We start from the raw sequence: 26139 nt of genomic DNA, 5'->3' as shown, positions 1-26139 counted from the left end.
GCTATATACTGAGAGTCAAATAACAGAATAGGACCCATCAGGAAATACAGAGCTTGATGAAATAGCGTATAGGAAGAACTGTATGTAGTAAAATGAGTACACTAACTAATGCTAGTTTAGCATATGAAAATAGAGGAGGAATCTAGTTTATGAACCAGTATGGGTTATTCCATCCTATAGAAAATAACATTTGACACTCAATGTTACACATTAGACCCCAAACAATACGGACCACAAATTCTAATCAATCGACATGCACTGGCTTTAGCAAACTAGTCACATTGAGAGCAATGCAACAGTAAACAAATCATCAACATTCCAGTGACAAATGCTAACGGCTAGACAAACTATTATGGATGTGCAAGCTGGTTTGTCAGTTAACCGGTGACAAAAAAAATAATCGTTATGCCCATAACGGCTGATAAAAACAGTTGACAAAAAACAATTGTGATGCCCATTCATAGAAACTAGAACAGTTACAGCAAATATTTCACATAACTCTCCAATTAAACATGTTTCCTTCAATTATCCCATGTCCAAATCATTTTCATTCATCTCATTTCACTTCTGGTAATATCCTGGGCAGTACTGTATGCTAGTGTGGGCATACTGAATGCACCCACACATTCCTATTGAAACAATACAGCATCCACAATAGCTTGTGAATAACCCCCCACCTCACAGCCTCAGAGGCCCTTTTTGTGTGCACTGGTAAAGTTCCCAGCATGAGGAGAGTGGAGGAGGACAGCCCCGCTCACCTCCCTCCAACCCCCCCTCCCAGGCCAACAGAACTGTAAGCCCTGGGCTTTGTGAGCAGGGTGGAGATGGAGGGGGAGAGATGGAGGGGGTAGCAGAGAGGGAGGAGGAGAGGGGTACTGTAGGAGGAGGAGAGGGAAGGATTGGCTGGCAGCCTTCCCTCCCCGCTCCAGTGGGGAGATGTACATGGTCCATGCCCTCCCCACTGCCGAAGTGATCAATATTCTGAGCATCACCCAGGGCTGTGTCCCTGCCAGACTCCCAGCCATGTGATCATGGAGCTAGGCCCAACCAGCAGGCTCTGAGCATGGCCAGGCTGACCATGGCTGCCCCTGGCCTTCTGGAGCACTCTTCTGGCTCTCTGCAGCGCCAGGTTTAGGGAGCTGTAGCCCACTGAGCCGCCAGTCTCCACAGCACACCCTCCCTTCCAAACCTTCCCCTGCTTACATGTACTGTCTGCTTCATTATGAGTATGGGACCAGTCTAGTGGCTAGGCCATCTCTGGCTGGCTGTCCGATCATGATGTTGGAGGAGATCTCTAGACGTGTGGATAGTTGTAAAGAGACATCCACACTACAGCACTGCAGCATGTTTATCAATGATCTGAATATAAAACCATTTCATTTAGACTTGTTGGAACTGTTAGAATAGACCGGCAGTAGGTGAGGTGTATATTAAATGTCAAGAGGCCCTCGCAAGACAATCTACTGTAGTAACTGTGTCATTGAACATAATCTATAACAGCATTACATAACACCATTAACAAAAGAGATCTTATCCAACAGAACAGGCCTCGTCTCATAATACACTGCTCAAAAAAATAAAGGGAACACTTAAACAACACAATGTAACTCCAAGTCAATCACACTTCTGTGAAATCAAACTGTCCACTTAGGAAGCAACACTGATTGACAATAAATGTCACATGCTGTTGTGCAAATGGAATAGACAACAGGTGGAAAATATAGGCAATTAGCAAGACACCCCCAATAAAGGAGTGGTTTTGCAGTTGGTGACCACAGACCACTTCTCAGTTCCTATGCTTCCTGGCTGATGTTTTGGTCACTTTTGAATGCTGGCGGTGCTTTCACTCTAGTGGTAGCATGAGACGGAGTCTACAACCCACACAAGTGGCTCAGGTAGTGCAGCTCATCCAGTATGGCACATCAATGCGAGCTGTGGCAAGAAGGTTTGCTGTGTCTGTCAGCGTAGTGTCCAGAGCATGGAGGCGCTACCAGGAGACAGGCCAGTACATCAGGAGACGTGGAGGAGGCCGTAGGAGGGCAACAACCCAGCAGCAGGACTGCTACCGCCGCCTTTGTGCAAGGAGGAGCAGGAGGAGCACTGCCAGAGCCCTGCAAAATGACCTCCAGCAGGCCACAAATGCGCATGTGTCTGCTCAAACGGTCAGAAACAGACTCCATGAGGGTGGTATGAGGGCCCGATGTCCACAGGTGGGGGTTGTGCTTACAGCCCAACACGTGCAGGACGTTTGGCATTTGCCAGAGAACACCAAGATTGGCAAATTCGCCACTGGCGCCCTGTGCTCTTCACAGATGAAAGCAGGTTCACACTGAGCACATGTGACAGACGTGACAGAGTCTGGAGACGCCGTGGAGAACGTTCTGCTGCCTGCAACATCCTCCAGCATGACCGGTTTGGCGGTGGGTCAGTCATGGTGTGGGGTGGCATTTCTTTGGGGGCCGCACAGCCCTCCATGTGCTCGCCAGAGGTAGCCTGACTGCCATTAGGTACCGAGATGAGATCCTCAGACCCCTTGTGAGACCATATGCTGGTGCGGTTGGCCCTGGGTTCCTCCTAATGCAAGACAATGCTAGACCTCATGTGGCTGGAGTGTGTCAGCAGTTCCTGCAAGAGGAAGGCATTGATGCTATGGACTGGCCCGCCCGGCTCCCCAGACCTGAATCCAATTGAGCACATCTGGGACATCATGTCTCACTCCATCCACCAACGCCACGTTGCACCACAGACTGTCCAGGAGTTGGCGGATGCTTTAGTCCAGGACTGGGAGGAGATCCATCAGGAGACCATCCGCCACCTCATCAGGAGCATGCCCAGGCATTGTAGGGAGGTCATACAGGCACGTGGAGGCCACACACACTACTGAGCCTCATTTTGACTTGTTTTAAGGACATTACATCAAAGTTGGATCAGCCTGTAGTGTGGTTTTCCACTTTAATTTTGAGGGTGACTCCAAATCCAGACCTCCATGGGTTGATACATTTGATTTCCATTGATAATTTTTGTGTGATTTTGTTGTCAGCACATTCAACTATGTAAAGAAAAAAGTATTTAATAAGATTATTTCATTCATTCAGATCTAGGATGTGTTATTTTAGTGTTCCCTTTATTTTTTTGAGCAGTGTATATGGCCATCTTATATGACCATCATCAATCAAAACATATCTTCAGCCAAGGGCATAGGCCTAGTCGGGGGTTACATATATAGAGCCACTGATCATCTATGATGGCTCAATAAAAGCATCAGGGGATGAAGGCATATCTATAGTCTGCTAGGTGAAGCTGCTGTAACACATTTCCATATTATACTGCTCTGTGATGCAATGTGCTGCTGCTTTCCAAGCTGATCACATGACTCACCCAACAGCTTCACCAGGGTTGCTGACACCTACTGACTGTATAGGACTCAGATCTATAGGACTGTTACTCACGCTGACTGTACAGGACTCAGATCTATAGGACTGTTACTCACGCTGACTGTACAGGACTCAGATCTATAGGACTGTTACTCACGCTGACTGTACAGGACTCAGATCTATAGGACTGTTACTCACACTGACTGTACAGGACTCAGATCTATAGGACTGTTACTCACGCTGACTGTACAGGACTCAGATCTATAGGACTGTTATTCTGACTGTACAGGACTCAGATCTATAGGACAGTTATTCTGACTGTACAGGACTCAGATCTATAGGACTGTTATTCTGACTGTACAGGACTCAGATCTATAGGACTGTTATTCTGACTGTACAGGATTCACTATTCTAAAGCTCCATGGGTAGTCAGTCCGCTCTATGAAAAACCACCTTGTCATTCCCCTTCATTGCTACATTTACATAGTAGCCTTGTTTTGTGGTGCCACGGTTTCTGTTGTCCCTAATTCACCCTGGTTCCAATCAACAGAAGCTGGTATCACATCCAACAGAACAAACTGATGGTAAGAGAAGAAACTATAGCCTCATCCTACAGCCATGGCCTCCTTGGCTGAGGTAAACTTTGTTAGATGCACCTGTTATCAGACAGACCAGAGTGAAGCAACACAGCAGCCCCTGGCTCAGTGGTTCCACCATCATGTGACTGACGCAATACATACTGGAGCGAAGAGAGAGACCGGCAGATTTAGACAGTCAATTCTCTCTCTCACACACACACACACACACACACACACACACACACACACACACACACACACACACACAGTTAGATAACAGCTAGATAGATAACCGTCCCCTTCAGGCTTACCATCTGTGCATTCCTCATAGTACCAGTCTAGCTCATAGTAATCCGCCTCCACAAATTTCTGCATACTCAGTCCCCTTCAGTTGAGAGGAGCATCATCTTCTCCCGTCCTGCTGCGGAGGTCACGAGAACACCTGCCCATCCTTTCATTACATACTCTGAGTTCTCTAGGAGTCTACCATGATGAGGAGACGACGTGGAACAGCACATTTTATCACTGGTACCAGAGCAGAAGGATGGGTTGGAGAGGAGTAGAGGAGAGGAATGAGAGAGAGAAAGAGAGATTTCCCAAAAAACAACGCAGCCCAAAACACAGTTATGCAGTAGGGATGTATTGCTGTCTGGTGGTGAGTCAAGGTTGTATCACAGATGAGGGAGGGGCCTGGGGAGGGCCACGAGCGAATGAGGAAGGGCTATGTCAGAGGCATCCTCCTGGCTCTGAGCTGTTTCGTCAATAGCAACCTGCTTTCGCCCCTCCTCTCTCTCCTCGGCTCACCCTCCCTTTCTCCAACAGTACGTCCTTCTGTGAGGTTGCCATGGAGACTGGCTCCCTACTCCAGCACTGAGTAGCATCTGAATGCAGGCTAGTGTTGCTACTGCTGCTGCCTCTGTATGCGACCAACTCTCTGTTCATGTCTGCCTCGTCTGGTACAGCACCTCTACTACAGGGCAGGGAGTTCACCTTGCTGAATGATATTAAGAAATCATTCAATAGGTTTATAGTGGGGAATATAGTTCTCTCCCCCACACGGATTTCCAGCAGGATAATAACAGAGATGCTTCTACTTCTTTAACATCATATCCCCTTGACAAAGTGCACAATGACTAATTCTAACACCACAAAAAAAGGATAGATGTCATTTTAGAGATTAAACAATGAGGATTATTATTCCAGCGATTATAGAAACACACTTCATCAACCTGGCTACTGACTGATTCAACGGTGTATAATTCCATCAGTATTGCATCATATGGAGAGTAATGTGTCTGTGATAGAAGATGCATCATCAGAGTAGGAGTGGCATATCAGGGATCAGCTGACTAGCCAGATGACCAATGAACCACCCTGCTGCCTATCCTCCTGGTGACATCACAATCACAGATGCAATCCTGGGTGACAAGACCGGAAATGACAAAACAAGATTGGTCATATAAATCACTATAGCCTAGTCACTATAGCCTAGTTTTAAGCAAGGAGTAGAGTACAATATCTAAAACCCTCTATCAAAGAAAATCAGTTTCGGAACAGAGATTTGTGTTACGCTGCCCAAATGTGAGAATAAAGTACTGTGTCATTGTAGTCTAGATCTGCCACAACGTAGTCAGAGAATTAAACAGCCACAGCATGTGTTATAACAGCATCCTACTGTGCCGTCTTACAGACAACAGTACAGATACTGTATCAACGCAACACAGAACACATATCTGCTGACTGATGATGTCAAAGTTCCTGAGCTCTACAGTATGACCTACATTCACAAGACGGCTGCTGACAACCAGTTGACATAAAGGTCATACACAAGGACAGATTAGTATGTGATTAGATCAGACCAGGCTATGACACACACACAGCCTTGTGTCTGTCCAGCCTCGCGCGTCATGTCTGCTTGAGACACAGACAGACGTTAGAACAGACGTCCAGCACTGAGCTGATAGGACCAGCAGCAGAGCAGACTGGCAGAGGGCAGAGCGTGGCGCTTCAGCCTGCCTGGCACCCACGGCCCAGCGGGTATGTTTGCTGTGGCAACCAGGCCCAGCTGTCTGTCGTTGACCCATATGGGCGCAGGGCCATATTAAAAAGGCCTTGCTCTCTGTCTGTCTCTATCTTTCATTCTCCTTCGCCCTTTCTTTCTTTCTTTCTCTCAATCTCTTTCTGTCTCTCTGTGTTTGTATCACTATCTTCCTCTCCCTCTCTCTCACACACTTGTCTGTCTGTCTGTCTGTCTCGCCCGCTGTATATATCTCAGACACACTTCCTCAGTCTCTCTCCGTCTCACTACTGCACCAAAATCTCAGCTGTTTGTCTTCCACCCCCATCACCCACATTTTCTAAATCGTTGATCTTGGCTCTAACCTGCACCATTTCCAAAAAGGCACTGCAATATGAGCTCAATACAATTACTACTAATGTCAAGGTGAAAGAGATGAACCAGTTCTGTCCAGCGTACAACAGACCACATAAAAGGCTGAACAGAAAGCAGAGTAGTGAACAGCAGAGGGAGGGTGGGAGCCCTCGCCCCCCTGCCTGCATAATCTTAACAAAACAACCAAATACAAACACTGCGCTTACGGAAATACTTCAGAGTCTCCTCGATCTGCTCGACGGTTAGGTCCAGGTTGGTATCGGGGGAGAGGAGAGGGGTGTGGAGCCAGTCGTCGTGGTCATACCCGTAGATGGTGTCTGCTCTCAGCTTGTAGTGGGGTAGCTGCTCCTGCAGTAGACTGATGATCTCCACCTCTGGAAGATCAGTACTGTTACACACATCTGGAGAGGAGAGGGGAAAGGAGGAGGAGAGGGGAGGAGGAGGAGAGAGGGGAAAGGAAGAGAGGAGGAGAGGAAGAGGGAGAGGAGAGGGAGAGGAGCGGGAGAGACAAGAGGTTTGTTTTAGCCCCCTACAGCAGCAGGAGGTTTTGTAACAGGTGCGTGGTTGAAAAACACCAGAACAATGGCTGTTTATGTTTAAACTTCATCATCTAGAGCAGGGTTCCCCAACTGGCGGCCCGCGGGCAACTCAATATTGGGAAGGTGTTCTTAATGTTTTGTACACTCAATGTATGTGATCGAATACAAATGTAAGCAAGGTTTGAAATGATTATGTTTTAGTGAAATGTTATATCCGTTTTGGCTTCTTATGGTCAATTTGCAGTCTACAAATTATTTGTAATTATGTTCCGGCCCCCTGACCCAAAACATTGTCCCGCGGCTGAATCTAGTTAATGATCCCTGATCTAGAGTGAGAACAACAACAGTCTTGCTCATCAAGACGTAGCTTTAGAAAAAGCATTTTCAGCTCCTCAGTAGGCTTTCCCTCTGAACAATCTGCTTTTCTAAACCATAATCAAACAACAACCTCGGAACTATGGTCATAAGTGATGATATGTCATTGTATCTTGTTTACACATCAGAATCATCTTAGCAGTCTGTTTACATAAAGGGAGTGCAGCAACAGCTACGGAAAGCAGTGTAGGAGGACCTCTTCTGGCACATTGATGAACTACAATCCTGCTGATGTCTATGTATCACAATAGTGCTACAGAAAAACAAGATATGACAGTGATTTACAGAATAACTGATACTGGAGCTGCTTTATGACAATGAAGAGGAAGAGAGGGCATACAGTACACTATATAAACAAGGGGAATCTGCATAACAAACCACAGACAGCGGAACATATTGGCATGGGAACTGGGAAGAAGTTCTCCATCGAGGAACTACACTGCTCAAAAAAATAAAGGGAACACTTAAACAACACAATGTAACTCCAAGTCAATCACACTTCTGTGAAATCAAACTGTCCACTTAGGAAGCAACACTGATTGACAATACATTTCACATGCTGTTGTGCAAATGGAATAGACAACAGGTGGAAATTATAGGCAATTAGCAAGACACCCCCAATAAAGAAGTGGTTCTGCAGGTGGTGACCACAGACCACTTCTCAGTTCCTATGCTTCCTGGCTGATGTTTTGGTCACTTTTGAATGCTGGCGGTGCTTTCACTCTAGTGGTAGCATGAGACGGAGTCTACACCCTACACAAGTGGCTCAGGTAGTGCAGCTCATCCAGGATGGCACATCAATGCGAGCTGTGGCAAGAAGGTTTGCTGTGTCTGTCAGCGTAGTGTCCAGAGCATGGAGGCGCTACCAGGAGACAGGCCAGTACATCAGGAGACGTGGAGGAGGCCGTAGGAGGGCAACAACCCAGCAGCAGGACTGCTACCTCCGCCTTTGTGCAAGGAGGAGCAGGAGGAGCACTGCCAGAGCCCTGCAAAATAACCTCCAGCAGGCCACAAATGTGCATGTGTCTGCTCAAACGGTCAGAAACAGACTCCATGAGGGTGGTATGAGGGCCCAACGTCCACAGGTGGGGGGTTGTGCTTACAGCCCAACACCGTGCAGGACGTTTGGCATTTGCCAGAGAACACCAAGATTGGCAAATTCGCCACTGGCGCCCTGTGCTCTTCACAGATGAAAGCAGGTTCACACTGAGCACTTGTGACAGACGTGACAGAGTCTGGAGACGCCGTGGAGAACGTTCTGCTGCCTGCAACATCCTCCAGCATGACCGGTTTGGCGGTGGGTCAGTCATGGTGTGGGGTGGCATTTCTTTGGGGGGCCGCACAGCCCTCCATGTGCTCGCCAGAGGTAGCCTGACTGCCATTAGGTACCGAGATGAGATCCTCAGACCCCTTGTGAGACCATATGCTGGTGCGGTTGGCCCTGGGTTCCTCCTAATGCAAGACAATGCTAGACCTCATGTGGCTGGAGTGTGTCAGCAGTTCCTGCAAGAGGAAGGCATTGATGCTATAGACTGGCCCGCCCATTCCCCAGACCTGAATCCAATTGAGCACATCTGGGACATCATGTCTCGCTCCATCCACCAACGCCACGTTGCACCACAGACTGTCCAGCAGTTGGCGGATGCTTTAGTCCAGGTCTGGGAGGAGATCCCTCAGGAGACCATCCGCCACCTCATCAGGAGCATGCCCAGGCGTTGTAGGGAGGTCATACAGGCACGTGGAGGCCACACACACTACTGAGCCTCATTTTGACTTGTTTTAAGGACATTACATCAAAGTTGGATCAGCCTGTAGTGTGGTTTCCACTTTAATTTTGAGGGTGACTCCAAATCCAGACCTCCATGGGTTGATAAATTTGATTTCCATTGATAATTTTTGTGTGATTTTGTTGTCAGCACATTCAACTATGTAAAGAAAAAAGTATTTAATAAGATTATTTCATTCATTCAGATCTAGGATGTGTTGTTTAAGTGTTCCATATATTTTTTTGAGCAGTGTAGTTTGCGACAGTCAACTCTGTGCTTCACTGGAACATAGTGAAGTCATCTTACCAGCACTTCCTGCCATGGGATTTACTCCTTCCCTCAGCTGATCCAGATGTCCACCAAACTCCCATCCAAAGACTTTTACAGCTCATCACTGTAAAGCTCCTAAGAAAATCTCCAACAGTCACGACGATAACTTCACCAGAATCACAGTAAGAAGTGACTGAGTTGTGAGAATGGAATGGAACATCTCAGTTTATGTGAGCAGGCGTGTTTCCAATCCATTTGTTCAACAGCTGCATACATAAGGCCTGTATATCTGAGGTAGTGAAGACGCTCCAGCAGACAATGGTGTCCCAGATAGCCTTAATCCAGACAGAATGGGTTGGCAGGCTGTGAAACAGGCTAAACTGACAGACACCATGGTACTGACTGTCACCAGCAAAACCTAGCAGCATTAGAAGACTACAGCAAGGGAGTCTGTCACAGACAGTCACACACAGACTACAACACGTGGGACACACACTACTGTTATTGTCCATTGCTATCAATTAAAAAGTAGTAAAAACATGCAAATTCATTGTTAACTCCTTAAATCTAATATTTTTGTTAAATAGAGCAGATTATAGACCTATTCTTCATATTCAGCTCAGATCTCCAAAGAGTAACAGGGACGATACTCTGAGCTATAAAAAGCTCCTGAACAACACTCAACACCCAGGCCAATGTTAACCAAAATAACAACAATGTCTGGAAGTGTCAGATGAAGCAGATAAGGGCAGCCAGACATACTGTATCATCACAGGCATTAAATAGTCTCTACTATACATCACAACAACATGAACTGATACAGTATGACAAAACCAACGTGTCATGCCTTCCTTGTCACTATGCAACAGCTGGAACTAAGGGATGTTGTATGAAGATTGCATAAATGTTGTATGAAGGTTGCAGAGAGCCTCTGAGTGCTGATAGCTGCTAGACCATTTGCTGTTGATTATTCCTGGACTGTATTATATTTATAGTCAGATCTGTAAGGCGCTCTGCTCTGCGCCCGCTGGCCCACTGTCCTTCCTGTCCTTCCTGTCCCCTCTACCTCTCTGGCATTCACTTCAAATCCCCAGGCCACAGTACCCTACTGTAGCTCAGAGTCAATACTGGCTGAACCTACATCCAACTACACAGAAAGCTACACCCCATGGTGACAAACGTTAGACAGACAGACAGACAGACAGACAGAGAGAGCGAGCGAGCGAGAGCGAGAGACAGACCGACATGGGGGCAGGACAACTACAAACTGTGTCTAACTCTAGTCTGGTTCACGTTCTAGTCTTCATATCCAACCCTATCATGTTTACTAAGAGATGACTAAAATAATGTGTGTACTTGAATAGGATCTATTTGGATAATCTATACCACTAAGATAATGTAAATCAGTTGGTGACCTCCTATTGTCCTAGTACTCCTCATTAAAAACCAGGCTACATAACATTTTACATTTAGCAGACGCTCTTATCCAGAGCATGTTTTTATGAAGGGGAAATTATAACCATCCCCTTCATAAAAACATGCTTAACAACAATTCAATAATTTCCATAGGAACAATTATTCTTACTATTCCATAAAATGTTAAAGAAATCAGACATTAAGTACGAAACTAAATCATAAAAATAACTTTGCTGCCATGAACAAACAAAAACTAAAGTCCAAATAAAGTGAGGAATCCCAGTAGTTTTAAACACCAAACAACCCCATAGATCCAACCCAAAGTCACGGTGTCCAGTACTCACTCATGGCGCCTCTGCCCCTTGCTCCGTGTCCTCTCACCCAGACTTACATTTTCCGTTTCTCCAGGAAAGGGCAGGGCGAAGAGGAGTGGGAGAGAAAAAAGAGAGAGAGGGGAGGGAAATCAGAAGGAGAGAGAGGGAATAAGAGAGGTAGTCGTAGGAAAGAGACCACAGCTACTCTGCTTTACCATGCCTGGCATGCCACTGACGGTGGTCACATGGGGCCCCAGCCCCCACAACCTCCCCATACTGTAGCTAGCCCCAGCACCCCAGCCCCCCCCCACCCCACCCCACCCAGCTACCTAAACATAGACTAACTGGATTACTGTTGGCCCAGAGAGTGCAGTGGACTGGACCACTCATTGTCCTCCATACTACAGGCTGGTCTCTTCCCACAGCTGCTGGATCTCCAGGAGTCTGACAAGTGAGACTAACAACAGGCAGGATATACTGTACTGCAGCTGGAAGCCAGCAGGGGAGAAGATGGCCTCCTCAGACAGGATGACATCCAGCACAGACCACAGATCATAACAACAGCAAAGATCCACTGTAGGCACTCTGGGAACTTTTCCCTCTACAATTAGGAATAAAACAAATGATTATTATGATTTATTTATAAGTACAAATTCAGATCGTTAGCCAGAGCCCTATATTCAGAGCCCTGGCTGTATATTTAGAGCCCTGGCTGTATATTCAGAGCCCTGGCTGTATATTCAGAGCCCTGGCTGTATATTCAGAGCCCTGGCTGTATATTCAGAGCCCTGGCTGTATATTCAGAGCCCTGGCTGTATATTCAGAGCCCTGGCTGTATATTCAGAGCCCTGGCTGTATATTCAGAGCCCTGGCTGTATATCAAAAACATTTAAAACATCTTGAGCCAAGCCACTACTAGCTGACTACGTTTCTCCAGGCTGTTGAACTTGGGAGCTAGTGTTTAAAGCAGCCGCTGGACTACGGTAGTCATAATGTCAAGGTGGACAAATGTCCCATTCTCCAGCAGGCTGACATGAAATAAGAGTTGAGAGGAGGAATGGAACTGCCTGGCCCTGGCTCTGGCCCCGCTGCAGTGACAACAGCTGAGCTATGCTAGCTAGCCTCACACATACAGTACTTTCTCCATCTCCATTAGAGGAACACTACTGTACGCTGTGCTACCTCAACACATCTCCAGCGAGATCCAGCCAACACTCGCACCCACCGGGGCTAAAGCCAATTAACATTTGTGAGAACCCTAGAAATCTGAATTAAACCCGAATGAATAAAGCATATTAAAGTATAAAACTCTTCTGTAGGATCTGGGCCAGCTAAGATACAGATGTAAACATGCTATTCCACACGTCAACAGTGCTGAAGGGAGGGACAGAGGCAGAGAGCAGCATGTGATTCAGTGAGCTCAAGGTGGGCAGGGAGGGAGTCAGAAGGCTGCAGACACAACAGAGCAGAACAGCTGCTGAAATGAAATGTGACCGATTGTTCTTTCCCTCTTTCCTCTACATCAGGACAACCACTGTTCTCCATCTATCCATCCACCGCTGTGGTAGAGTAGCAACATGTCCACATGTATGATTAGAAATGACTATTTTTCCACCTTTTTTCCCCCCAGTCGGGTCCTTCAGCTATTGAACGTCTGCCCGCTGCACTTAATAAGCCCCCTACATTACCCTGGCTATGGTTGTAATTCATGTGCTCTTGCCAAGAGGCTGGGTCTGTCACAGATCCACCACAGACGGATCACACTGCTCAACTGCTCCTGACGCCATGGCAACGGCCTGGGGCCAGAAACTGTGCTGTAGTGTGTGTTGGTCTGTCCCAAAGAAAAACAGAAACTCAGTGTGTGTGTTGATCTGTACCAGAGGAAAACCAGAACCTGGTGAATAGTGCAGGGCCAGGCTATGAGTCAGTCTCAGTCCGTTCTATTCAGCTGGCCTGACCACTGCTCACTGGACTAATGGAAAAGTAGCTCTGGCTGATTCCAACTGTTTTGTCCACCGACAAACTGTTCCCATGGATACATCATGCTGTGGGAATATCTGTGGTTTGGCTAAAACTGCATATCTGACAGAAAGAGAAGTCAAAAGAGAAGTCCATGACATCATGGGAAGACCTTAACACTTTTCATAAGTAAAGAAAGGACAGAATATGTCCTGTTCAGTAAAACCAGTCCAGAACAGTGATGTACAGAAATCTGTGCTGACTGAAACTAAAGGAGTGATGAAAAACACACTGTATGAGGTGATATCAAAACACAGCCTGTCTTACAAACCCCTACAAACTCAAAATACAAAAATGCTGCATGATAATTCTGAAGCATTATAGCATATTATCAAAATACACCACAAGATGAACACAGCACAGATCTAGGTTCAATCTTACCTGTGAGCAGAGTGACTGTGGGGAGCAACAATCTCAGTTAACCCGGAACTAAAGTCTTGCGTAACTGGTCAGCTGCTATGTTTACGTAGTCTCCCCACGAGAGATTATAGCAACAATGGCACTGACAGACGTAATGACAAACAAACAAAGTCCACCGAGCTAGTCATCAACACTCACACAGCCCCCTGACATGAACTTTGGGTTCAGTTCACATGACAAAAGGTTAATATCTAAAGCATCTAAAGTCCAAAACTGAACTACGATATAGCATCCGTTATCAACAGCTAACAGTACCGCATATATGTGTTAATGACTTCAACTTCCTATCTATATCTTCTGGGCAGTAATATAGTAGCTGTATTTGCATGGTATTTTTACCTCAGTGTGTGTGTGTACCTCAATACGCCATATCTGGATCAATAAAATAGCCTTCTAATGCCACTACTGGAGAAGATAAAAAATGGTATACACATGTTGAACAAAATTCATATTTACCCATATTTTGCCAGTGGGAAAAGGATGCACACTGGTGCAGAGTATCACCATGTTCTAGACTGAGTATGCTGCTTGTAATATAGACTAAAGTTAGCATGATATTGTTGAGGTGCTTCCAGACGATTTGATTAGCTAGATGAACACTAATGTTCTTTTGAGAACAGCCCAAGAAGAGCCCTAAGCATTGAAAACATCCCATGACCTTTAGTAACATCATATCATGTGAATAGCCTTTTTTTCTATGGTCTTTGAAAGAGGTCTCAGAGAAAATAGCATGCTTAGCCACAAGATGGAGTTACAATACATCTCTTCACACTACAACCTTACTGAACCCAACCTACCATAGCCTGGGTACCTACTATATTTACAATACATCTCCTCTATTCACTACAACCTTACTGAACCCAACCTACCATAGCCTGGGTACCTACTATATTTACAATACATCTCTTCACACTACAACCTTACTGAACCCAACCTACCATAGCCTGGGTACCTACTATAGTTACAATACATCTCTTCACACTACAACCTTACTGAACCCAACCTACCATAGCCTGGATATGTACTACATTGCCCATCAGCATTATTTCAGACAGCCTAGTTAGTCTCAGACACCCTGGCTTCACTCAAGAGGTGAAAGCCTGAGACAGAGGCTACAAACAGCCTAATGAATGATAATGAACCCAGTGTGGGGTTTGATGTTACTTAATACTCTACATCACCACATTCAGAAGCATTGCAAATCCACGGCTCCTATGGCAACCACTGGGACACATGGGGAGCAGGGAAACCCACTGAGGTCTTTTGTACTCATTGATTCTCTGAGTGTAGCCAATCAGCAGAGAGGCACGCCCTACACAATGACATCATGGATGAGTCACAGTACAGGAAGAGGAAGTGGCTTATGAAGGTTGTGGAGGCTTCAGAATGGACTGAGGCTGTATCCCAAATTACACCCATTTGGGACACACATTGGGAGAGATGGGTTTGGGAGTGAACAAAGGAGGGCTTGGTTCAGTAGCATCCACTGGTGTATGTTGCTATTACAACTGGAAGAATACAGCACTGTACCAATAAATGAAATCAGCATGGTATGAAACTAAGTAAAAGAGACAGAATTATAGGACATATGATTCTGATTGGATAAGCCTTACTACAATAAAAGGCAAAACAATCAGCTAATCCAGCCATGGAATATATCATATTGTGAATCCATGCCTAGAAAACAAACATGAGGAAAGTATTTCATCTCCTTAGACAATCAACTGGCCTGGTGGTGAGACTGTATGTCTGATGAGGAACAGAACAACAGAAGGGAAAGTTACCCCTAGCTGCTGATCTTGAGTCAGTTTTGCATTTTCCCAAATAATGGTTAAGGTTAGGATTGGGGGAGGGGAAGTTAATCCTAGATCTGTACCTAGGGGAAACTTCACCCTACACCTAACAGAACAATGCCAGGGACCTAACCCCACCAGGGGGCAGCACTGTACCACAGCAGCACAGCTCTCAGTCCTTCAATGACATTGAGCTTCTTCCTGTACTCATAGCAAGAGTCCAACTCCAGAGACTACAGGTTGACATTTTTCATCAGAATAGAGGTAAAGGGTACAACAAACGTTTCCGTATGGGTAACTCTTAGAGCTGCTTCCAACAGTTTGGGGAAGTTGCAGTCAGTGTCACTGCCATACACTGCAGTCAGTCTCTGTATGCATTTCAGCTTGGCTGTGTTCAGCTGAAATACGGTTTGTGTGCTCATTGAACAAGTTTGGATACAGCATAGCACCTCCCTGTTTCAGTCAGTTTCAAAACGTTTCTTCTCTATTGAACAGGACCTAGCAGAATGAGAAATGCAGTCGCACTGCCCCCCTGGGAGTTTGCTGAGTGCACACTGAGGTTGTGTCCCAAATTACACCCTATTCCCTATTTAATGCACTTCTTTTCACTAAGGCCCATACGGCTCTGGTCAAAAGTAGTGCACTATATAGGGAACAGGGTGGCATTTGGGATGTGCAGCCTGAGCCAGCAGCATAGTCTGGTCCCCTGATTGGCCTCATGACAGGAAGTGACAGTCAGGGGCACAATCGAGTTTGGTTTCTCCCCCACTACGGCCCGCTAAGCCCTCCCTCCCCCCCAGCACCCTGCATTTCCTGGGATACAGTCCCAAATGACATCCTACTCTCTATATAGTGCACTACGTTTGACGCTATGGGCCCTGGTCAAAAGTAGTGCACTATAAAGGGAACAGGGTGCCATTTGTGACGAGGCCCTCTGTAATTCCCTCCTGAGATTTTAAAGTACTCCGCAGAAGCCACAATAATGCAGCCGTTAGTTAGATGAAACCGTCATCACAGTGAATTGGAATATTAATTTCCCCATGGGCTCTTTTTGTCAGGTTGCCAATACTGGTACTGTTCAACAGAAATGCTGTTGAAACACCACCCAGAGCATATGATTTAACCCACGATGATCTTATAATTCACTGGTTCTATATGTAATTCTATGATTTTAGCCTTACAAAGCTAGGCCATAAAAAAGTGAGATGGGTACAGGCAAATAATAGAGCACAGGAGCATGGTCTGGTTGTGGTGAACAAGCGGATCTCTCCAGTGACTTCGACACTCCCCTGACACCCACACAAGAGGGACTGCTGGGTTTGTTCCCTGATACCCACACAAGAGGGACTGCTGGGTTTGTTCCCCTGACACCCACACAAAAGGGACTGCTGGGTTTGTTCCCTGATACCCACACAAAAGGGACTGCTGGGTTTATTCCCTGATACCCACACAAAAGGGACTGCTGGGTTTGTTCCCTGATACCCACACAAAAGGGACTGCTGGGTTTGTTCCCTGATACCCACACAAAAGGGACTGCTGGGTTTGTTCCCTGATACCCACACAAAAGGGACTGCTGGGTTTGTTCCCTGATACCCACACAAAAGGGACTGCTGGGTTTATTCCCTGATACCCACACAAAAGGGACTGCTGGGTTTGTTCCCTGATACCCACACAAAAGGGACTGCTGGGTTTATTCCCTGATACCCACACAAACGGGACTGCTGGGTTTGTTCCCTGATACCCACACAAAAGGGACTGCTGGGTTTGTTCCCTGATACCCACAGAAAAGGGACTGCTGGTGCTGTGGGATTATTTAAGATACTCTTCGAAGAGGTAGGGTTTCAGATGTTTTTGGAAGATGGGCATGGACTCTGGGGTCCTAGCTTCAGGGGGAAGCTGGTTCCACCATTGGGGTGCCAGGACAGAGAACAGCTTGGACTGGGCTGAGCGGGAGCTGCCCTCCCGTAGGGGTGGGAGGGCCAAGAAACCTGAGGTGGCAGAAAGGACTGCTCGGGTTGGGGTGTAGGGTTTGAGCATAGCCTGAAGGTAAGGTGGGGCAGTTCCTCTTGTTGTTCCGTAGGCAAGTACCATGCTGTCTGCTGGCTCTGCCCAGTGAAGCGCTGTGCTCTGTCTGCTGGGCTCTATCCCTGCCAGTCCCCTGTGACTGAAACACTGACGCCACAACTTTATTCTTACATCTTGAGAAGCCACTTTTATTTAGAACTCTAGCCCGGCTCTCTGGCCCAGCCTGGGAAAAACGTATCAAGACAGTCCAGCCGGTCCAGCCAATTCAAAAACAACTAAAAACATTTGGGCAGTAATGCATGAACTTCTTTCCAAACATCCATAGAATGTATTTTCACAGTTCACCATTTTATATTCACAGACGGAAGCATTGAGACGGTTTACATTAACGTGTTGTTTGCCTTGCAGCTGCATTATAACTGTCAATACCAGGCTTCAGTTTAATGGATACCGCCCTCTCTCGCTCTCTCTTCCTGCAGTGTAGTTTATACAGACCATACAGAGAAGGGGCTGCATCCCAAATGGCACCCTATTCCCTATATAGTGCACTAATGTTGACCAGGGCCCTTTGCCATTAGGGAGTAGTGCACTAGAAAGGGAATAGGGTGTCATTTAGGATGCAGAAAGTCATCCTGGGTGTTTGAATAATGGCTTGATTGATGCACCGCAGAGAGCCTGACCTAGAACTACTGCAACAGTTCTCTACCTGAACAGGGATGAGTACACGGTCTATCTATGTCCATCTTCTAGAGAGAAACAAGGAGGGTAAGAAGAGGGAGAGGGGGAGAGAGAGACAGAGAGAGAGAGACAGAGAGAGAGCGAGAGAGAGACAGAGAGAGAGACAGAGAGACAGAGAGAGACAGAGAGAGAGCGAGAGAGAGCGAGGGAAGAGAGAGAGAGCGAGGGAAGAGAGAGCGAGGGAAGAGAGAGAGAGCGAGGGAAGAGAGAGAGAGCGAGGGAAGAGAGAGAGAGCGAGGGAAGAGAGAGCGAGGGAAGAGAGAGAGAGCGAGGGAAGAGAGAGAGAGAGAGAGCGAGAGAGAGCGAGAGAGCGAGAGAGAGCGAGGGAAGAGAGAGAGAGAGAGCGAGAGAGAGCGAGGGAAGAGAGAGCGAGCGAGAGAGAGCGAGGGAAGAGAGAGCGGGAGAGAGCGAGGGAAGAGAGAGCGGGAGAGAGCGAGGGAAGAGAGAGCGGGAGAGAGCGAGGGAAGAGAGAGCGGGAGAGAGCGAGGGAAGAGAGAGCGAGAGAGAGCGAGGGAAGAGAGAGCGAGGGAAGAGAGAGCGAGAGAGAGCGAGGGAAGAGAGAGCGAGAGAGAGCGAGGGAAGAGAGAGCGAGAGAGAGCGAGGGAAGAGAGAGCGAGAGAAGAGAGGGCGAGAGAGAGCGAGGGAAGAGAGCGAGAGCAAGGCGTGAGAGGGAGAGAGCAAGGAAAGAGAGCGGGAAGAGAGAGAGCGGGAAAGAGAGAGCGGGGAAAGAGAGAGCGGGATTAGTGAGAGAGAGCGGGAAGAGTGAGAGAGAGCGGGAAGAGTGAGAGAGAGTGGGAAGAGAGAGAGCGAAGAGAGAGCGCGAAGAGAGGAGAGAGAGCGGGAAGAGAGAGACAGAACATATTCACTGTGCTGTGGAGAACCATTCTGATGAGGAATAACACAAATTATTGGCAGCTGTTCCTCTACTATAGCTTGTTTTTAAGTGCTTCTGTTGTACATCCCATCTTAATAACATACCCACTGACCACACAAATGAAAGAACCAATTTGTGGTTCGTGTTCCATCAAACTTTTAATTACAGAAGCAGCAACACTCTCAGGACATAAAGGTGTTCTGGAATAAGACTACAACTGCTCTTTGGAACATGTGTTCCATTCCAGATGGAGCTACTCTGAAGTTCTGAGAAGAAGTATTTGTGTAGAGCTCTGCTGTAGTGTTGAGTAGAACACTGAAGCACCAGATGCGTGTGCAGGTAGGTACAGCAAGCTATATCACAAACTGTTAGAAACTGGATCCAGTTCAGAGGGAATAGGGAGAGCTGCTTTGCTTCAGTAAGATACACAACAAGTATCAAAAGGTTACTGAATGAACTGAGAGGAAGGCTACAGCTTGAGTCTAGAATTCAGTGAAATCCAAAATCAGTGCAGTGGAGGCTGTTTATGGCTTTCAGTTATACTGAATTCAAGACAGAACCATTTTCTCTCAATCAGAAACGAATTTAGTCTTCTACTGTCAGGGATGTATGGTACGTACCAGTGATGGTCCCGGCATCTCTGTAGACGGTGGTGACATCATCGGGGGGCGCGACCTCACTCACATACTGATCTTCGTGGGGGCTGGGGGCGCTGGGGAGGTCTGGCTGCGGATTGGAGGGTTCCCTGGGGGGAGGGGCGGAGGTGGAGGCAGAGGCAGACGTGTTGTGGTGCGAAGCTGCGGTGTCCAGCTTGCTGGATGAGTTTCACAGGAGAGCAGTATGTGCCATGGGCAGGGCCAGCAGCGGACAGAGGGCGTCAGGCGGAGGGAGAGAAGCAGCAACAGCTACACACCCTGGACCACACCACACCTGACTACACCACACCACCAGACCAGATCACTTCCTGTAGAGGGAACCTGGGAGAAGAGAGAGGAGAAACATGGATTGGGTTGCCAGGCAAATTCAAAAGGACCCACAGGACAGACGTTGACATAATCAATAGGAAAGCAGGTCACACCAGGCCACTGTATCCCCTGGTTCAGGAGGGAAAATAACCAGCCTCTATCAAGGCTCTGTTCAGAAACAGAGTATGGGCCTAGGAGTTAGGGCCTAGGGTTTGTTTCTGGAACGGGCCCATGTAAGACAGGTAGCAGCCAGCAGAATGTACTATGGGAGGGGTGAAGGAGGGTAAGGAACTGTTTTGCACTCAGAACATGAATGTTGGGTGGGCCTCAACTTTCTCTTTCACTGCCTGGTGCTTGCAGAAGTCTGTTAAGAGTATTTATAGCCCTATCAAACCACCAATAGTATTGGCAGACTGGTAAGACATTTCAACAACAGTAAAAGTGTTGATGTCCTTTTCACACTTCAGGAGAAGTTACAACAAGACTTATATTAAGCTGTGAGAATGTCAAGATAAAGTGGGACAGTAAATAAATAAATAAGCATTTCTATTCATCTTAGGATACAGTGATGCAGAAAAGAGTTTGAACCTCCCTGTCCCAGTTTTTCTAGTACTGAGAAACAGAACATCAACAGTGTGAAATTAGAAAATGCTTCATAAAATGTGGGTAATTATTAGAAACTTAAAGCCACATTGTGGTCTTAAGGTCGTCTGTTGGTCTTAAGGTGTCAGCATGCTTCAGTTCGGGTGGCGACTAGCCGAAGTCGGCTAGGCGAAATGAACAAGTGTGCTCGCATACTCCCTTAAAAGAACTTCGCTTGAAAAACAAGAAAAAAGTGGCAATAGTACTATTTGGCCATTTTTAGATGCCGTAGCCAGTAGACACTTCCTCAAAATAGTCAGAATTAATCTAAGACAACTCAAGAAAAATCGGTCATTAATTTTGACGTTTTTGACGAGGAGATCTTAGTCGCACAAGTTTGGTGCAGTATTTCTCAATTACATTTTTTGCATGAAAACTAGTCGTCTATCGTTGAATGACAAAAAATACTTTATCGAAGAATCCCTACAATTGACCAATCATGGAAGAAGGGGCGTACACGTCGGCTCCCGAAGATCGTATTGGGCACGAGAAAAATATTTTTTGTGCCCAAACAGCCGGAAAAAAAACCTTACCGAAGTACAAAACTAACATACGTCACAAAATGTTAAATATATGCAGAAACTCTTCCGAACTGTTTCAGCTGGGAAGCATGAGGACGCCTTTAGATAGACCATGACACAACAGGAAATCAAGTAAAAAGTGCAGAATCAGGTAGAATGGGTTTTTGGGCACATAGAGCACCTTGTATTGTTTGGTTTGGAATGAGGCCTATGCATGTAATTAGAAAATATATTGCTGATACTAGCTAGTAGTCTAAGGTATATATTTTAAAAGGGTGTTTACCCAGGTTGGTGTCTGCTTTAGACAAGTCATTATGAGAATAGTGTATTATGGTTTTGTGCCAGTTTCTATCTTTTTGCCTGTATAAATCAGATTTGTTCTCCTATATTCATTGTGGGCTACATACGCTGTGTCTAAACGTTGCCATAGGTATGCTCCAAGGTGACGTGACCATGGAGCAGGTCCTATACACCCATGTAAGGACTGTGCTGTAACTTTAGCCAGTGTTGGTAATGCTCATGGAGAGGCTGGACAGAGTCTTGTAGACCCCACCTGAGCCAAGTGAGTTGTATTGGCAGGAATGCCTGCTTAGGCCTATTCCGATTTCAATTATGCCTAGACCTGTGTTTGTCCTTTTTAGGTTTTGTACCCTTACAGTGTTTTGCTTGTTTTGTCAGTCTTTTTTGGTCAACTTTAATGTTGTATTACCTGTGCCCGCTAAATACTGGCACGTGTTTGCGCGCGCACTAGAACACACAGCTGATCACAGGACCGGCCGGTGGAAGCACAGTAAAACAAACAAGCAAACACACTTGAAAATGAAAAGCGATGAAATGAAATAAAGAAAACCTCGTAAGTCTTTGACAATGAGCTCTTAAACACAGTGGCGGCTGGCCGATAGAGGGCGCTAGGGCGCCGCCCCCTTAAATAAAATAATTTAAAAAAATAAAATAAAAAATAAATAAAAATAATAATAATAATAATAATAAAAACATCAGTATGTCAATATTTGTGTGTTTGAAATATGGAATGCACACAGTAATATGTGTAAGATATGATAGAAAATCATATTCGCAACCTTTCCTCTGCCTGTCAAACGCCTCGTCAGCTCTGGGCGATACAGAAAGTGCCCCGAGGAGGCGGGTCTACGTAGCAGTTAAGCCAATTGCTAATTTAAGATATGAATGTATGACATAAAATGTAGCTAATCAGCGATTTTAATTCGAATCCAAGGAGGGCGATTATTTTATCGCCCCAAGCTCGCCCCTGATAAAATAAGGACCGGGCTCCAGTGGCGCCATTTTTACTAGACGACAATGGCGAGCGCAAACGTTACTCCTCCAAGACCCAACCCTAACTCGGTGAAATCTCTCCTCCAAGATCCGTTTGAGAGGAGAACTTTGTCAGAGAAAGTTCGGGTGAAAGAGCTGGGCCCAGATCAACCTGACCTCTCAATCAGACAGCAGGCTAGCGAGAAAGGGAAGCAGTATATGCGCGGCTTCTCCCGTAGCTGGTACACCAGGAAGGCTTGGCTAGCTGGGTGCACTGATGCTAATGCTTTATTTTGCTTTCCGTGCTTGCTTTTTAAAACGACGGGGTCAGATTCAGCATGGACAGGTACCGGAGTGAGGGATATGAAGCACCTGTCAGAGAAGGTAAAGAAACATGAGAACACCAGGGCACACATGGACAACTCTGTAAAGCTAGCTGTATTAGGAAGGGTGAACATTGCTACGCAGCTGGATGACGGCCACAGGATTGCGGTGAGGAAACACAATGAGGAGGTGGATAAAAACAGGCACATTCTATCCAAAATTATCGATTGTTTGAAGTTCTGTGGGGCTTTTGAGTTGGCCTTGCGTGGGCACGAGGAGACTGACTCCTCGGACAACCCCGGCATTTTCCGGGGCTTAGTGGATTTTGTTGCCTCCCTCGACAGTGTGCTGGAGGAGCACCTGAAGACAGCTACCGTTTTTAAGGGCACGTCAAAGACGATACAGAACGAGCTGTTGGACTGTATGCTGTCAGTGCTTAAGGATTACATCCTGGAGGAAGTAAAGAGTGCTGATTTTATCGCCATTCAAGCTGACGAGACGACTGACGTTTCCACCCACTGCCAGTTGGTGCTTGTGATACGCTACATCGATGCTAAAAGTAACGTCCAAGAGCGTTTTTCGAGTTCATTTTGATCGAGAACGCAACCGCCGACACCATCGCTACAGCGCTGCTGGAGAGGCTCAGCACCATACTCTCACATGGACAAAAGGCCAAACTTATTGCCCAGGCTTACGACGGAGCAAGTGTGATGAGGGGAGCCACCGGCGGAGTGCAGCGTAAAATAGTGGATGTGTACGAAAATGCGCACTACGTCCACTGCTATGCACATCAGCTGAACCTCATCATGCAGCAGGCTACTTCACGCATCCCCAGGATCGGCACTTTCTTTTCCGACCTTGCAGGATTTTCTGCTTTCTTCTCCAGGTCTCCCAAGCGAACCACCGTGCTTGACGAAGTGGTTGCGCATAGACTCCCAGAGCCTCTACAACACAGTGGAACTTCCACAGTCACGCTGTAAACACTGTGTACGAGTACAGGGATGACCTCCTAACGTGTTTCCAGACCATCAGAGACTCTGGGAACTTTGATGCCCCGACTGTCAGAGAGGCGGGGGCTTTGTGAGGATGCTCGAAGACGAGGCTTTCTGTTTTTTCCTGGCACTGTTCCACAAGATCATGCCAAATGTGGACATGCTTTTCAGCCAGCTGCAGAAGAGGAACATCGACCCTGTCTTCATTAAAGCACTTGTCCAGAGGTTCACAGACAGCATGCTAACAATCAGGTAAATAACTATATTTACTATTGGCTGATAAAGATGTTGTTAGAAAGATGAATAGTTCACTTACAACAGTTTAAAAGCCTAAATGTGTCTGGTCATCAAAGTGAGTGATTATCATAGAGCCGTCACAATTATATTTGTTTTAGTATTTTAAAAGGAAAGAGAAGACACAATCAGACGTTGATAATAATGCAGGAAAGTACTACACAGTTTGTAATAATTATTCAGGTGTCCACCAGGTCAATTTCTAGAAGAGGCCTAGTTGTTATTGAAGATGAACTTTATTGCTAAGTGCACAGCAGAACAAAATGATGTTGCATCCCTCTCACAAATGTAATAGAAAAAGGCTTTAAAACGTAATAACATCAGTTAATTATGTACATCACAGGTTAAAAGCAGTTACTAGACATAGTTTGTGTGTATATACACACTATCTGTCTGTCTGTCTGTCTGTCTGTCTGTCTATATATATATATATAAAGTCACTGGTTGTGTGTTGAGGGGGAATTACAGTGAGTTAAGAAGTCTGATTGCAAGTTATCAAATTAAACTTTATTTTTTGGACCCAGGGCCTCAATTCCCTCTTTGTGTGGGGACAGCGCATCTGACGAGCAGCAACAGCCCATCAAGCGACGGAGGATGCTGGGACCAGGAGAACAACAGAGGTTGGCTATAGAGGTAAGTTGTGATGTAATTGTCAGTGTTTCCCCCTAGAACTTTTTTCAGGCCTGGTAGTATGTAGCCAAAACCCTGAACAATCAGCACCTTGGTAATCATATACTTGAGTTGGACATAGGCATGTGTCAGTCAGGATCACTTGCATCAAAATAGCTTAATTGCAAATTAAAGCTGATGATGTATCTTTTACAGGTATGTGATACCATCCTGAGTCATGCCAAAGAGAGGTTCTCCTTCACCCAGCACCTCATCAGCGCAACACTATTGCACGGAGAGTTGTTCCCACAACACAGTGTGAAGTTCCCCGATACAGCGCTTGAAACAACCGTGGAGGCGTACCCCATGTTGAACAAGGCCAAGCTCAAAACCGAACTGTCCCTCATCTATGAGAACAGTGAGTTCAAGGCTTGTAGTGGTGCAGTGCCCCTGTACCAGTTCTTCATGGAGAACAACCTTCAAAGCACTTTCACAGAGACTGCCAGCCTCCTCAAGATCCTCATCACCACACCCATGACAACTGCTGAGTCAGAAAGGTGCTTCTCTACACTGAAAAGGATCAAGACCTTCCTGAGAAACAGCATGACACAGGATCGCCTGAACGCTCTGGCCATGCTCTCCATGGAGAAGAAACTTGTCAGGGACATTCCTGACTTTAATCAAAGGGTCATTGAGAGGTTTGCCACTCAGAAGGACAGACGGGCAAAATTCCTGTACAAATAAGATGACAGACACACACACACAGAGCAGCTCTGGCCGCATGTTTCTTTGTATATAGTTGACCTTAGCATAAAAAATCCAGTTATATATGGTACTCTAGAAAGTCTTAATAGTGTCTTTGCTAATATTACTGTATATATGTTGTTTTGTATCAATTAATTGTTGCAGTTCTGGAGCACATTAACAATTAGTCACATTTAGTATGATCATAAAATACTGTATGCTATTCTTCCAGTCAAAGGTTTGAGTTCATCCACTTGATATCCATTTCTATATTATACATCCTTTTATACAGTGTAAGATTTCCTATAAACTTTATAATAATTTCATGTTATTGTCCACTTTCCACTCTGTTCTGACAGCATGCCTGTTGCGTTGCCTGTTTACTACCAATGGTGAAAAGTTCACTTTAAATGCAAATGAAAGGCTTGGGTTTGTGTAATATGTTTTTGTGTAAGAATGCCTCAACTTTTTAATATTGACATTAAATAATTACTGAATGTTTCACTGAGCACTGCTGTCCTGCAGTTTGTGTTAAAATATATCGCGATGGTTACAGGAAAAAAAAAGTATGGCACAGCCCCACCGAGAATATTTTTCACCAGCCGCCACTGCTTAAACATCGCAAAGGATCAAATAGCTGATCAATTAATTTAACCTTTACTTTAACAGGGAGTCATGCTGACACCAAGGTCTCTTTCACAGATATATACAGTACACATCAACACGTTCGTATTACACACAATATCTACCACCATACAGTAAGAGGTTACTGGCTAGCTAGGGGACATTACAGACAATATTACACATCATATCCCAGACTGAACTCAAGACCAGTGACGTTGAAAGGCTTGCTAGAAATAACAGACCACTTTGCTTTTTACTT

General features: G+C 46.0%; 1 protein-coding gene across 9 annotated transcripts in view; it reads right to left on the bottom strand.

Annotated features, from left to right (window-relative positions):
• The window catches only part of LOC121543298 (trafficking kinesin-binding protein 1), a 60349-nt gene extending 40647 nt beyond the window's left edge, over positions 1-19702 (bottom strand). Inside the window, exons 1-2 of one of the 9 annotated variants that reach the window (XM_041853072.2) lie at positions 19514-19702; positions 6551-6745 (exon numbers count right to left, since the gene is read on the bottom strand). Coding sequence is in view for 8 of the 9 variants with exons in the window: in XM_041853073.2 (XP_041709007.2) it covers positions 6551-6745; positions 9331-9346 (211 nt within the window). In the remaining variant the exon portion in view is untranslated. Of the gene's footprint in view, positions 1-4263; positions 4600-6550; positions 6746-9330; positions 10786-11054; positions 11185-13919; positions 13943-19513 lie in introns of those variants that run through there. The other 8 variants (XM_045226261.1, XM_041853065.2, XM_041853073.2 and 5 more) reach the window with 8 other exon arrangements.
• Between the last annotated feature and the right edge of the window lie 6437 nt (positions 19703-26139).

The sequence above is a fragment of the Coregonus clupeaformis genome, chromosome 17 (genome assembly GCF_020615455.1).
Source record: "Coregonus clupeaformis isolate EN_2021a chromosome 17, ASM2061545v1, whole genome shotgun sequence".
Lineage (NCBI taxonomy): Eukaryota > Metazoa > Chordata > Actinopteri > Salmoniformes > Salmonidae > Coregonus > Coregonus clupeaformis.
The sequence above is the reverse complement of the archived record's forward strand: the minus strand, read 5'-3'. Positions and strand labels throughout refer to the sequence as shown.